Here is a 15,534-nt window from a genome sequence, read left to right as displayed (position 1 = left end):
GCTTTTTAACTCAAGCTGCTTTGGGACACGGAAACTTGCTTTTGATAAAAAATCTAAGTGGATTATTTGGTTCAGGTTACAGAAAATTTCTTAGGAGGAAAATTCCGAAAACTCTCCACAAGATTAATTCGGGTTACTTAACGTTAAAACTGTTTTCTGACAAAAATTTAGAAACTTCTTAAGATATATACGCTAAACATAAAACATTCGTTAAGGCAAACAATATGGATTCATTCTTGGAAACTTCAATCCAAAGCAATTTAAATTTCAATACGCCCCATAAATATCAGCTTATGAAATGTATAGCGTTATATCTAAAAGCAGGAAATTGAGGGACGTTTAGCATTCATTTTATTACCTTTTATTTTACAAATAAAACCCGTATGCAGGAGACTCGTAGGCTGATATTTTCTTGCTGTAAAGTAAGAGATTTCCTTAGATTTAAAGCATTACTGATACGTTTATTAGTTGGTCTAGAAAGTTGTTTTGTTTCAGGTAATTCGAATGCTTTTCGTGATAGTGGCAGAATTTTTCATTTGTTGGACACCGTTGCATATTTTAAACACGTGTCACCTCTATTACCCCAAAGAAGTCTATGCCTTTATGGGTTCAACTGGGATATCTCTCGTGCATCTCCTAGCCTATGTTGGTTCCTGCTCAAATCCCATCACATACGGCTTTATGAACAGAAAGTTTAGGCAAACATTTCTTGCGGCATTTAAATGCAGGTGAGTTCACTGTTCCCTTTTTGATCCTCTTTTATTGACCAAAAAAGATTCATAATATAAGGGGACCTACATATAGACATATGTCTCGAGGATACTAATAATGTTTTTTTCTTGAATGAAATTTTTTCAGATAAAAACCACTTAAAAATCCTTTTGTATTACAACCTTAACCTTTTTTAAATTTAAGGACTCCCTGTTTGCCGGATACGTCGGCGTCGGGTTCAAATATGGACGGTCGACCCAAAAACGTCATGCTGAAGAAGCATGGTCATAACTCAGAAAATTCCTGCAACGATTCAACGTTATTTGTGGGAAGGATCAGCTACTCTGGCCGATCCGGTAAGCGGATGCTTCTCTCAATTACCAAGATTGATTTCCAGTTACGTTTATATTAGTTTGAAACACAGTGATGTAGGATAGGAATTTTGAAATTGTCTCGTTCGCATATATTAGACCTATGTTGGACAGGAGTTTCCAAACATGCCACCGAAATGAAACCTGATAAAGGCACTAAATTTACGGTTGAAACGATATGCGGGGAATAATTAAAATGTAATTCGAGGCGTTCGAAGCTTAAGCCTCCAAATGCGAATCTCAATTCCTAATGATAATTTAAATGCAAATTAAATTAGAGTTTGAATATAAAGTTTTATATATGTGTGTGACCTAAAGCTGAAATTTGGTATAGAGCCAGAAGCTGAAGATCGTGTTTAGCAGCGCCTCCGACCATGTACGTCCTTCCAGCTCGTCGGCTGTTACGTCCCTGGCGGTCATCGAGGTCAATCCAGAGGACGAATCCTTCCGATATAGAATATCTTGGGTGAAAAATCAAAACAGTGTTCAGATTAACGGACAGCCAAAGACTGCTTTTTAATATTAGTGTTATGTGATAGGTGAATTGCCGTATGCGGTTAAAGTTTGTATTAGACTTTAATTGTTAGGAAAAGTTTGCTGCAGGTTTCCAAAAAGAATCGAACGTTCAACCGGAAATGAAAAAAGGATATTGGGCGATCCAGCCATACGCGTTTTCACAAAGCAGGGACACACATGCCTGATGAAGCCAATAAGTAAAAACACGTGCCACCGGATTGCCCAACATCCTCTTTCCATTTCTGCTTGAACGCTCAATTCTTTTTGCGGGCATGCCACGAACTTTTCCTTACATTTATGTTCATCCACACGAAACTTTTTATGTTATTAGGCTTTAAGTTTGTAAATACGCTCATTAATGAAAATCAAAAGAGAAGGACCATAACTTGAGAAGTACAAAAATAAATCCTGATTATTTTCTGAAATATGTAAAGAAATAAAAACAAAATACTAAATTTCAATTTAACCTTAAAAAAAAAGTTGCGGTTTTGGACTTTTCTTTCCATATCCCCATATTTTAGATTTATGTTACTTATCATAATAAGTTAAAAACTTATAGTTGTTGTCTGGTTTTTGAAAATAGACGGTTTTTGTGCTTTATGATTGCGTGACTTTATCCCAGAAGACCAGAGAAGAAGTTTTTATCAAGAAAACTTTCCGCCTCTACTAAATAATTTTTCTTTATTTTACAGGAAAATTTTTAAGAGATAAATTCAGAAAATGCTCTCTAAGGTTAGACCAGATTGATTAATATAACACAAATGATTTTCTGAATAAAGAAAACGAACACGAAGTCTCGTTTAAATGAGTAAAAATTGTTTTAGTTTATATAAAAGTTTTCTACTCAAAAAATAGTAAAATTTTCCATCACATTAGTTCAGGATAATTTACATTACAACAATATTTTGACAAAAATTTTAACAAACTTCTCTTAAGGTTATTTCAGATTACATTAAAAAAAATTATTTTTTTTCATAACATTTACTTTTTATATTTTTAAATAAGAAAGAACTTTTAAATAAAATTTTTTTTTCATAAACGTAATCTCGTAACTCTAATGAAGATAATAAAAATCGTCGAAAGCTTGTTAGTTTAAAAGTTTTTCTTCCTACTGCCCAGAAGCGAAAATCCAAGATTCCCTAGTCTTCGGCGTAACTAATCGGTCGAGACTACTTCCTCTTACAAAACTTTTGAGAATTTTCCTAGGTTAATATAGATTGCACAAATTTTTTTAAGGTAAAAGTCCGAAAATTTTATTTAAAATTTGTTCAGGTGAGTTCAGTCTACAAGAACTGTCTTCTGACTAAATTAAGAAAATCCTTGAGGTTAGAGAAATTTTCTTAACATCTTCGCTGCCACTCGAAAATTGTTTTTTTAATCCCAAAGCAGATCCTGCATTTCTATAGTAACTGTTAAATATTATTCTATACGTCTCTTTATACATATAAAAACTGTTCTAACAACTCTCCTTTAAAATTGCAGTAATAAAGGCTGAATGGCCCTCTACAAAATTAAGAGTATACACGTTTTGTGATTAATTGATAAAAGCGAAATAATGTATTGTAGGACACTTAAATTTAAGTGTTTATAAATACAGGGTGGTCCAGTACAAATTTTCCTAATTTTTTGAAACCTACACACCGTTGTTAAGGAAATTCATTAATAAACTGTAAACTAAATGGAATTTAGCAATTCCATTTGTGAATCTTAATTTAATACAATTTTAAATAGTAAGTTTAACTAAAGACTAAGTATTAAATTTGACATATAATTGATCTGTCAAATTATGCAGCTTAACCGCACAAAGAGTTTAAAGTAAACCCGGTCTAAATTTAGAAACTTTTCTCTCCTTTAATCGACTTTCTAGCTCTAACGGTTTAAAGAATAACTACAATGTATCATGACAATTGAACCACCCTGTATAGAGGACGTTCCAAATTGAATTTGCGACATATTTTAGGTAATCGAAGTATCAAAAAATAATGCTAACTTACTACATGATTTTCGAAAAACCTTTGGTTACTCAAATAGAGGGTGTCAAAGTTTTATTTAAAAAAACACTTGCGGCTGAAGATAATTGAATGAATTTTTGCAAGAATTAACTACTATGGATAGAGCCCGTTTTGCAATGAAAAACATATTTTTTCATCACCGCATGTTTCTTAAGAGAAAATTAGTACACCGCTGCTTTTTATTGCTGCCTCTCAACGAATCATTTTTCGAATTTAATTCTACAGACTAGTATGATTTCTCAATGTAAAACATGTGGTTACACTGTTGTAATTTCAATTCGGAACAACCTGTATGCTATTAGAATACCTCATATATATTTATTACGTCTATTTATACAGTGTATATAGGACCTTAAGTAACGGTTTAATTCAATACATGTGATATAGTACGTTGCATTAAATAAGTAGATATACCTATACAACGAAAATACTTATTGTCCTCTCATTTTATAATTTTATACCGTGAGCAGATAATCTACCTTTACATCTAAGCACGACATATTTCACAAAAAATTTGCACACGTAAATTAATTATTTATAAAAATTAATGTAAGGACTTCTCACTATCTAAATCAAATTATTCACTTATACAATTATTATCGAAATGTGTGTCTAAACCTCGGACGCTCTAAAACGGCGTATTTCTATTGATTAGCAGATAAAACATTTAAATTTAATGAACTTTTTATCAAATTACCTAAAAAATGTGTAATAATTGTATATTTTTTGTTGGTTGATGGAGATATTGGATAATTGTTGATAATTAACAAAGTAAATAAATGTTTATATGACACAAATAAATTTATTGTTTCAATTTTTGATTTTTTTGGAAAACTGGAATGAGGGACACTACAGGCGAATAAAAAAACAAAGCCGTATATCAGTTTTAAATTCCTAAAAACACGTATTGTGTAAACAGATGAGTCAATTATAGAACAGTTTCCATATTCCTATTTTCATACTCTGAGACACCCTTTCAACTCCTTCTAAATCCGTTCTATCAATTTTGTCAGTTTTAGCCGAACCTTCAAATACAACTTTATTGTGTCCTGAACTAACAATCGTACTCCTTTTTTTCACCAGATTCGTTTTTTTCCATTGAAACGCCCCATTACCGCAGGATTAATAACAGTGCAAATAACCGAATCTGATATACCTATTAGGTACAAGGTTTTTTAAAATTACACCTAATTGGACACTGGCCCTAGTTATATTATTAAAGCGTATGGTTTTATACCTAAAAAGCACTATTTTTTAATTCCATTATTTTCTTATACAAGCTCCCCTTAACCAATTGCGGTTTCCTTAATCGTTTTCACTGCTACGGCCACAAGAAGTGGAAAACCCTATTTTCATTTCCTTGTATTTCTGTTTTTATGTTCAGGCTTACAGCTCGGAACGTAAACTAAGAATAAGAAGAAAAAGTCACCATTCCTTACGAAAGCAATCGAAAACATTTAGAAATTTTCGGGGACCATCAATAAAAACACGAAAGTTGCTCTATATTTCCCCTGGGAAACGCAGCTTTAGACCAAGAGGTTGCTGAGATAAAGCCGTTTTTCCTTGTTAACCGCATTATTCCACGATTTCAAACCGTTTTTCATTCTCTCCTGTACACTATCAAGGTGTTCCAATTTTGAATACAGCCTCTGGGATGAAATCTCAGTCTCGCTATGGACACACCATTAGTATAGCATAGCACTTAGCAGGAGCGTCAGGAAGGTACGTATTATCACTCAGGAAAGTAGACGTAAAATAAAATAAAAACTGCGGCTTTTCACTCATACTTCTAGTGAAGGAACGAGCGATATTAGCCTCGATTAAATATGGATGCGACTGAAATTTGATAATAAACTGAATTGTTGCCTGATATTGTGTTTTTATTAGGTAACTCCACTAGAATTTACATACCACAACACGACATCGACCTGGCAAAAATACAAGCTACAGACGACCAGTTATAAATCATAAATATTGTCATTATTAGTGCCTTTCTTTGCAAATTGAAACCATCCACGAACATACTAGTGATAAATACTGCGATGTCCAGTAATATGATTAAGGGATATATCACTAGAAACGGCATGTAAAAGATGGGGCTGTTCTAAGGAAATAATACCGATAAATTATTAGTGTAATTTCACTGGCAATCTTGAACTCACTGTAAATAAACCCAGGAGTAGAAAAAGATAGTATTCCACAGACAAAACTAAGGATACAAGCTTGCAATTTTTCTCTGCCTCTGAAGTTATAAATTTTTCCTTATTCAGGCCTTCCTTCCAAAAGTAACTCGGCACAACTGAACCATATTTTATTATCCTATAGATGTCGAAAGCGCTCAATACCTGAAAGTAGCATCTGACTCGACACTTCTATAATGTGTTCAGAATAAAAAATTACCACTCCTAAAACACCTAACACTCCAACGTAAATTGGGGCGAAAGTTAGTGAGGGATGGACACAAACATGATTAATGCTCAGCTTATTTTTGCGAAGTATTGGCTCTATTACCGTATAAAAGGGTATTTTCATATTTTTCTCGAGGGACTGGTGCATAATAACATTGTAAAAATTCTCGATAAGGGGGATGTTCTCGATGTCTGGCGAATATACGACAAAAAACTCACTGATGAGGATTTATATTGACAATGGGTTTGACAGTATGGCCGTAACCGGGCGATACCTTACCATAGAAGGCCGCGGAAATTTGACATATTGCCCCTTGTATAGTATGACAGGCATTAATATTCATTTTAAGGTTATATTTTGACAAAAACAGGGTTGTCAGCTTGGCTCAAATAATTCGACAAATGCTGACTCATAACAATAAAATGCGATCCCGTTTCAACTGCTCATAATTTTGTTTTTCAAGTTTTTATGCTAACAATACCTAAATATACCTACACCAAGAAACTCTAAACTCTCTCTCTAAAGTCTGAATAGTTCTATGTCCACTACACATCTTTCTCTCGATTTGGAGGAATTGGGACTGCTCTGAAATGCTTGTCGTGTCGTGAATTTTGTCTTGCACACAGCATTTTTAGTATCACTGACGCTTAAAAAAGAAAGACCTGCTGTAAGTGTATTGACTTGGCCTATTAACAAGATATATGCTCTCCCCAACCAGAAACTTTGAAATTGAGTTGATGATTCTTACCCCCTTAATATTTACTCTCTCCTCCTTTTGCCTCACTTAGACGCTTTTTAAAATTGGCGTCTTAATTTATATTCATTGTAATATCAAAGCCAGAGCCTTCAATAGTTGGAAAGAGTGTTATGAAACAATACACCAAATTTAGATCTATTTTAGTCTAGTCTCCTCTACTTGCATGTTTGCACTGCTGTCCCTTGTTTTGCAGTAAACAACCATGTGCTAGAGGTTTGCTTGACACGGATGGCACGATGATTTTTTTCTTTTTTGTCTTGGCTGCTTTGAACGAAATGCTGGTGTATTCACATCATCTTCCTTCTGACTCTTTAAAATTGTGGGTTTTTCTTAGACTCGCTCTTTGTATTGTTTTGTATAATTGCGCAATACCTATTAATTTGAAACTTTCTATTTTGACTCTCTCATATTAAGTTTGCTCTCTTAAATAATTAAGTTTATCCTGAATTGTTTTGACCCACTTATTAAGTCGAATTGAAATTCTGACATTGCTGCCTTTGGGTAACTGTGTTCACGTGTTAGTGTTTCAATGTTAATTAGTGTTACTATATCAACTTGGTTACCGGACTAAGATATTAATACTAATTAAAGGTGTTGTTTGCCATTGAACCCTACAAATTAAATAAACAGTCCACTGGTGACCGCACCCAGGACGTTTGACCCCTTTCAGAGTGATTACACTGACAATAAAATTTTAATTATCAAGGGAAAGAAATGGTTCTCGATCAAAATACACTTTCGAATATAAACACGAAGCGATCGCAAGTAGCCAAATATTAAATCCTCAGCCTATTAAAGAAAGAGTTGCTAAAGTACTCAAACTCAAAATAACTTTAAGATCTTTACAGAGAATTGTTTACAAGTGCCTAGTATGAGGATGCCAATAAAGTGAACACAACGATGATCAGGGAAAGGGAGAATATAAATATTAACCGTAAACCCTCAACAAAAAGAATGTTACAGAAAAATCTTGAGGTGGGTTCAAATTTAAGTATTTTGGCCTGAACAAACAGCACCAAACCAGGCGAACAATGAAAAGTGTCCATCATATTATTAGTATGGATTTATGATTCATATCGTTTAATCGCACGTCTCGTGTGGACTCGTACTTCAGAAAGCAACAATTCTTTTTTTTTTTTGGTTTTTGTCTGCAATTTTTTGAAGGGAAATTAATCGAGGCTGGGAAAAACATAAAGTATCTTCAATCATTTATCGACCTCAAAGACATTTGTGAAAAATGTCCTATTCTCTACCCAGACGGAACCTTAAAAAGTGCCTCATAATGAAATAAAAAACATGATGATACCCGATTTTTATCTTATTATAATTTGTCACAATTTAAACACCGACTAAAAATCGGTTTGAAATGCCGAAAAACAAAAAAAATGAAGGAATATGCGACCAGAGGGAATACACCAAACGCGCTGATTAGACTGAGCTAATGTTTCAGTTGTTCCTGAGCATTCGGTCCATTTTGCTCGTTCGGACCCAAATATTCAAAAATAGACCCACCTGTATAAAATCGCGCGTAAATAAGACGCGTACTCTCGCGAATATAGTAATGAAAATTTAATTCACGACCTTTTCTATACTAAAAATCAGGTATTTCATTGTTAGGTAAATTATTTAATAGAAATAACACCAGTAGAAATTTTACCACAATAAAATTTCTGTTAATGCCAAAGAGTCGGAAACGCTACCAATGTGTCGAAAATACATGGTTTTCGCTTCACATAATTGTCCGAATACAATTCCTACACCGAAAATTAACGATTCTTTTAGAGCACCATGCACGAACGCAGAGATGAAAAAAGTAGTGTTTTTTCTTTCATTTTTGTCGCGAGGAAAATCTTCTAAAGACATCCGGTCTGATATTCTGGTGACCGGAAAGTGTGGGATTCGCCGGAGCGCCGCTAAATACTTAGAGTTTCCTTTTCGTACAGCCTGCAACGACTCGGTACTGTCCCTGCGGGATAAAACGTCAATGTTGAGAGGTTTGAAGGTTCGACTACCCATTGCCTCTAAGCCCGGGGTTATTGTCTCTCTTGAATGGCCCACTCCATCCGCTTCTTTTTCTTTAACCATCGCAGAAATGACCTTGCTACAGCATTACCCCTTTGTTTGTTTTTCCAACATCCCGTCGATGAGAGATGTTGGAGTTATGCGGCACACACAACCTTTTAGCATTAGCTCTTCAAATAAAATACAGAAAATTAAATTTTTTTGCAATACAGACGACTCTGCAATTCCCGCAATCCGGACTCATTTTCCTTATCTTGTGGGTGTAGCTCTTGAAGCTACTGTGTTCGCCGAGTGCCTGAGTTAGATAAAAGTTCAAGCGTCTATGTTTGCAGACGTCCATAGATCTAGGTCAGGCGGTAAGACTTGCTTGGTCCACTGCCCCTTGTATACCAGTTGCGTTCATCGTGTTCGCCACTTCTGCATGGTCGTTCTCCTGGGCTCCTGCCTTTCTGCCTCCGTGACCCGAGGGAAAGCATAGTACGCTTCTACAAGAGGGGACCGAGTAGTGGAGTTTCTGACAAAACCTGAGTTGTTTCTGGGGATACTGTGCGAATGACTCGTATCAGAGCTTTTTCTTGGACGCTCGAGCGCATCTAGGCGTACTTTTTAACTGTCGCTATACCTCCCCAAATGGGGGCGGCATAGAGAATAGTCGGTTAGGATACCCCGTAGACCATTTGTCGTTTCAAGGAGGTCGGCCCGTTTATCGTCGGCTGAAGCTGACTTAACTTTTTTAAGCCACTATTCAACGATCCATGACGTGCTGCGCAAAACACTTATTCCCTCTGAACTGAACCCTCAAATATCAAATAGATTTTTTGAGTTTTATCCAGAGATCGCTCACTCGGAAGTACATACTTCCTCAGTTTCTTCCTCCGCAAAAGATGAGGACTTCGCTCTTCGCCGGGACCAGCTTTAGAGAGTGATCACAATCAACGTTTTGATGATTTCACTGATGAAGATTGCACTCACCCATGTTGCCTTAAAATAATCGACAATTTCTTATGCACTTGTTCCATTAACTATGATTATATTACAGTAATTTGTAACACCCTGTTTGTCGGATATATCTGAACATATTAGATTTACAAGAAATACCTAATAACAAAATACTAAAGTGGTCAAATAAATAAAACTCAACCTTGTATAATATTCCTTATTAAACTAAGCGCTTACAGCTATGTCTATATAAACTTGGCCTATTTTTTGATGAAGAATGTGCTGTTAAAAACTTATAACGGACATTCATTTCGAAACATTGTAGATAAAACGGAAGACAATTATTATTTCTTGCAATGTACCTCTTACTATCTTTCTATCTGATACAATGCTATTAGAATTTGGAAACAATTTGTGACATTTAACTATGTCGCTTGTCACAGTCAAGGAGCGAAATTGCAGTTAGTCCTGTAAGGTTAATTTGTATAATAATAATAAAGATTCAAATTGACAAAAAATTACACGGAATTTTTAAAAATAAATCTACAAAAGGGTAAAGTGATTGACAAATATTTTATGAAAATTTTACTACCCCGGGTCTAATTTATGTATAAGTGTGGAAATAAATATGTAGGTGTTTTCTATACCTTCAACAAATTTCTTACAGAAATCCCATTTACCTATAGAAATTTGGTAAGTGTAAGCACAAAAAAAAAATTAATTAATAACAATATTTATAATATTTTTTATACTTATGTAGGAAATCTCCGTAACTGTAGGAGATAGAGAAAAAAAATGAATAGAGTACTGTAAATGTCTTTTCTCAAGACAGATCGAGGGAACTGTTATTTCTTAGCGAGAAGCAAAAATTTAATTGTAACTTCAGTTTAATTAAGAACTTATTTGTTAGTTTTTTTCTATATCAGTTGTGCGATTGTAGGTGTAAAAAACAAAGACTGTTGTGTCTGATGGAACATTAAACCAGCAAATCTATAACAACCTCCAAGGCTGGACTTTGAAGCTTCAAGTACTTTAACCGTTTAGAGGTATGTGATATCCTAGATCATAAACAGTTTATTTCTAAGTTGAATAATTAAGACATTCCATGGACGGCTTCCAGGCTAATTAACTCATGAGTGCCACACTACATTAATTTGCTAAAGGTTTACATCACATAAATCAATCATCAGTGGTATGAGAAAAAATTATGAGGTATTTACATTAATAATTGAGAACTGACAAGATATCAAATTTTTCAAGTCAGCTGATGACAGTATTTTGAGTCCCGGAAGTCACTGTGAAAGTGTCAGTCCAAGAAGATATTTTTTTAAAGTGTAAGATATCCAAGGAAAGTCCTTATTGTGAATTTTTAAGATGAATAAACCAAAAGAGCAACATGGAGTACTTAATAAACCCAGTCAAATATATTTTTGTCATGCATGTAAAATGCAATTTTCAAATAAAAAGTTATATGAAGTCCATAAGAAGCAACAAGATCATCTAAAAAATGAGAAAGCTCAAGAATCGAAGGGGGAAAGCAGTACCCAAGGCAATGAGAGAGTTGGTATTTACGTGAGAGGTAAGTTTAATTTGTGATGCTTGTTTTTGATACATTTTATTTGCTGTAATATTAGAGTCATGTTTCTAAATTTGAGAATATTCAGTTGATTTACTTAGATTGATGAATAATATGTCATTTCACTTCACTGTGAATTTTTCTGATGATTAATGATACAGAATGTAGTATCACAGATAAGTTTTCTGTAGTTAGAAGTGGCAGATTGGGGATCACTTAGGGAAAGAACAAGCAATATTTTTCAGTGACAAATTCACTCATACTTAGAAATGTTAGTAATAGTTAGATCTTTTCTTGTAACCATGGTAGAATTTTTGGATGTCCATCTGATAGTTACTTATAAAACTGTTTCTCTCTATTTTTTAAACATAGCATTTTGGACATTTCTCTCATTTGACAACTTACACATTTGAGCAGGCTAACATATGCTGCTAACTTTTGGTTCAGTATTTGAAGGGCCTGTATAGAGCTAATCTTGCATATGATTGATTACTGTTAATATTATTACATCAGGGTAGAATAAATAAATCATAGCTTGATCTACTTGCTAGCAACATTTCTCCGATAGACGGGGTTGAACTAAGCCGATTCAAAGGCGTGATTAAGCAATTTGAGGCTAATTGAGGACTTGTTGCATCAAAAAGGTTTCATAGCTTGATGTTGGCGCTGGTGACTATTATCAATAGGTGAGCCAAAGGTCAAGTTAATCAACAAGTCATATACGTACAGCCTATAATTTGACCCACGTCGCCATTTACTATGGTGGCTCAGGTAACTCAGATCCTTAGAGATGTCACACCCCAAAACAACTAGTAAAATTTCGCTGCTGCCGGCATTTTATTATTATTATTGTGGTTGTTGTTAATTATTCTGCAAGAATGATAATTTCAATATTATTGAAATACATTACATATTTAAAGATTTTTAATTCACTGTTCATTGTATTTCAGGTTATCCACCAGATACCAAAGAAAATAATTTGGTGAAATATTTCTCCCAATTTGGAAATGTAATTTGGGCACATTTTGGGCATGATTATTTATTACTGGATTTCACAGAGTCATCTGCAGTTGTAAAAGTAATGCTAAAAAATGCTCATATTCTACATGGCCATCGGTTAATTGTGAAGCGAAAATCGACCTCGACCAAAGGTAATACCTTTACCTAAAATTTCTTTTGTCGTTTCATTATTATTCACTTTCGCTAACAGTTTCCACCAATGACTTCGAGGAAACCGAGAGGATTCACCAAGACATTATAACAGAACTAAAATCTTTAAATAATTTCGACCAAGAGTTCCTGTGTATGGCTCAGAAACTGCAACCAAACCTTGGAGAATCCTTTAAGAAATACAATCTTATTTGCCAAGACCTTTACAACTTCTTATCGGGCAGCTTTGAGAATATGCAAGTGCACCCGTTCGGGTCAACACTAACTGGTCTTTGTTTCACCAATAGCGACGTTGACGTGTTTTTCTCTAAAGTGAAACTAATTGAAACCAAAGAACTTGATTATCTTAATATCATCAAACGGGACTTAATAAAATCGGGCAAATTCGCTAATTGCTTTATAATTACGACTGCAAAAGTTCCCTTGATTAAATGTATTCATAGAGAGACCCAAATTAAGTGCGACATAAACATCAATAATATATTAGCGGTGTGCAATAGCAAACTGATTCACTATTACATGAGCATAGATTTGAAAGTGAAGCAGGTGATGATAGTGTTGAAGTACTGGGCGAAATGTCACAAAGTAACTGGGCCAAACCATCTGTTTAACAATTACTCATTGACTATGATGTTTATTTTCTTTTTGCAGCAAAACCCTTATAATTTTCCTAGTGTGTTATCATTACAAGAGACTCAAAGTCGACAATACCAATATGGTAAATTTAATTGGAATGGACAATTTGTCCCTAACTATAACTTCGTTAGCGAATGTCTCTTTTGGAAGAGTATTTTAGAGGTTTTGGAAGGTTTTTTTGACTTTTATTCGCAATTTTCATATCAAACAAAAATCATATGTCCATATTTAGGAAAATCCTTGGCAATGACTTATTTTGCGGAGCCCCAGTCGCTCCCCCCTACTTACAGTGGCTACAAAGCGTTTTTAGCATTGGAAAAAAATGACAAGTTTGCTTTGAAAGTGAATAATTGCATATGCGTTCAAGACCCTTTCGAGCATTGTAGGAACACCACTGGAAGCATTACAATAACAACTCTCGAAAAATTTGTTCTTCTATGCAAGCTGGGGAAAACTATTTGCGCTAACAGAGAAAACGTTTTGTTCAACTTATTGACACAACAACCACCTAATTTCAATAAACAAGTTCACACATATCGAGAAGATTTTTATGAGATAACTATACGCAAATATTTGTGCATTAATAAATCCCCGAACGACTGGTTTCAGTTTGTAGTGGAATTCACTACAATGGCTCTTAGGGAATTTCTTTTGATCACTGTCACTCAGGTATTCAATGAAACAACCGGAAAAGACAGCCCCACAAATGAAAGCAACGCAAAAAACTTAGTGTTTACCGGCACAGTGAATGTTAATATGTGGTATGCAAGGAGGTCTACAGCCAAACAGCTTAACTTAACTAATAATAATACAACTCTCGTGAAGAGGGAAATTGCTATAACAAATCACCTGAAGCAGTCCCAGGCGAGTTTACTGGATACAACAGATGTTTTTAGTTTCAAACTTACTATCAGAGAGAAGAATGACCAGGTAGTGATTCAAGTGGAGAAGGTAACAGCACAAAAAAAATCTTTTAAAACGTTTGGTCAGTTTTTGAAGGGGAATTTGCCTTTGTGGTTTGACCATTATGTGAAGGATATTTAAATAATTAGTACATTTAACGATACATGTAAATACTTAAAGTGGACCACATATATTAAAATTCGCGTAATATATGCCCAGATAGGCATGACACTGAGTAACAGTAGTGTATTTCAATATCGTAACATTGAGCCGTCTCGTCCATTGTCGGTATTTCGCCATCAAAAAAATACTTCAAAACACCACTTTTTTGCGCACCAGAAGATCTCCGTAACACAGTAGCAATTAATTTTTCACATTTATGACAGTTTTATTATTTTAATTGCGATGAAAACGCTAGCATGTTCTGCATGTTCGATCTTCTGTTACGCATAATTCTTGAAGAAAATGCTGCTATATGTTTTGTTGTATGTATGTACGCACTTTAATAAATCTAATATGCGTTGCATACGTGTTGTAAGCATGAGTACTTACTACAATGTATTAGCAATGATCAATTTTTTATTATTTCTAAAAAGGGTCAGAAATGCTGTTTTGATTATAAAGTTATATTAATAGAAAAATTGCGGGTCATAAAAATTTATCAACCTTTAAATGCAATTTTCTGGAAGGTTTTCACAAAATCATATTTAACTTTCACATCTATATCCACTAAATTTGACTGATAAGAAACCAGTTTTAAGAGAAACAGAATCATGCTTAACAACGCATTAATTAGTTCCACCGATATTCGTAATGTTGCAATGAGTTAACTTTAGTAGTAACGATGTATTATAGTGAGTGTATGATGTATGATATGATTAAGGACATTATACTGTCCTAAGCCCCTGAAAACTTTGAATGGCTAGGGATGGACTAGGACGGTTTTGACTGATTTTCATGATTATAAATTATAAAATATAACATTTTACGAGAACTCTACTTTGATCGAAAGGAAAGTACCAAAAGTCAAGAGACTCGTTTTATGACTTGATTATTTTCTTCTTACTTCAACTGTTAGTTAAGCGTAGGTCTGAAAAACACTTCATGATCCTTAACCAATTATACTGAAATACAGGGTGTATAAATGTATAACTGTTAGATACAGGTAGTGTAATGTTTTACAATCATTTTATTATTATAATTTTATGCAATTCTTTTATGTTTTTTTTTATTACAAATGCATTATAATTGATATTTTATATATAGTACCCTAAACGTCCTCCTTATCAATGTATAGGATGATAATCTTTCAATATTTGTTTATAAATTCTACTGTTGAAAGATAGCATGTAGATAGGTTCTAATCTACGCCATTAGGCCTTTGAAATCATCGGAAAAATTTATAGGATGATGATATCCCAGGGTTCAGGTTCCCTTTATCATCCCAATTTGTTTTGCAGTACGCTACTGTTGGAAAAAACTTGAATTTCTTGGTCATTTTACAAAAAATTC

The 15,534-nt window shown here is 34.2% G+C and overlaps 3 protein-coding genes across 3 annotated transcripts in view; 2 read left to right on the top strand and 1 right to left on the bottom strand.

The window, feature by feature from the left end:
- Positions 1 to 1,996, top strand: part of LOC136414200 (cholecystokinin receptor type A-like) — a 99,496-nt gene extending 97,500 nt beyond the window's left edge. Inside the window, exons 8-10 of the mRNA XM_066398080.1 lie at positions 496 to 728; positions 916 to 1,067; positions 1,417 to 1,996. Coding sequence (XP_066254177.1) covers positions 496 to 728; positions 916 to 1,067; positions 1,417 to 1,442 — 411 coding nt within the window. The 3' untranslated portion in view covers positions 1,443 to 1,996. The remainder of the gene's footprint in view (positions 1 to 495; positions 729 to 915; positions 1,068 to 1,416) is intronic.
- Positions 1,997 to 5,493: 3,497 nt separating this feature from the next.
- On the bottom strand, positions 5,494 to 6,268 carry LOC136414062 (uncharacterized). The gene is made up of 3 exons (XM_066397855.1): positions 6,011 to 6,268; positions 5,773 to 5,955; positions 5,494 to 5,714 (listed from the first exon to the last, which is right to left on the bottom strand). The coding sequence occupies exons 1-3, from the start codon at positions 6,164 to 6,166 to the stop codon at positions 5,514 to 5,516; spliced, it is 540 nt and encodes a 179-aa protein (XP_066253952.1). The 5' UTR covers positions 6,167 to 6,268; the 3' UTR covers positions 5,494 to 5,513.
- Positions 6,269 to 10,249: 3,981 nt separating this feature from the next.
- LOC136414032 (speckle targeted PIP5K1A-regulated poly(A) polymerase-like) lies at positions 10,250 to 15,236 on the top strand. The gene is made up of 5 exons (XM_066397824.1): positions 10,250 to 10,367; positions 10,678 to 10,783; positions 11,112 to 11,316; positions 12,264 to 12,464; positions 12,524 to 15,236. Exons 3-5 carry the CDS (start codon positions 11,112 to 11,114, stop codon positions 14,161 to 14,163), a joined length of 2,046 nt encoding a protein of 681 aa, XP_066253921.1. The 5' UTR covers positions 10,250 to 10,367; positions 10,678 to 10,783; the 3' UTR covers positions 14,164 to 15,236.
- The last annotated feature ends 298 nt before the right edge of the window (positions 15,237 to 15,534 follow it).

The sequence above is a fragment of the Euwallacea similis genome, chromosome 16 (genome assembly GCF_039881205.1).
Source record: "Euwallacea similis isolate ESF13 chromosome 16, ESF131.1, whole genome shotgun sequence".
Taxonomy (NCBI): domain Eukaryota; kingdom Metazoa; phylum Arthropoda; class Insecta; order Coleoptera; family Curculionidae; genus Euwallacea; species Euwallacea similis.
The sequence above is the reverse complement of the archived record's forward strand: the minus strand, read 5'-3'. Positions and strand labels throughout refer to the sequence as shown.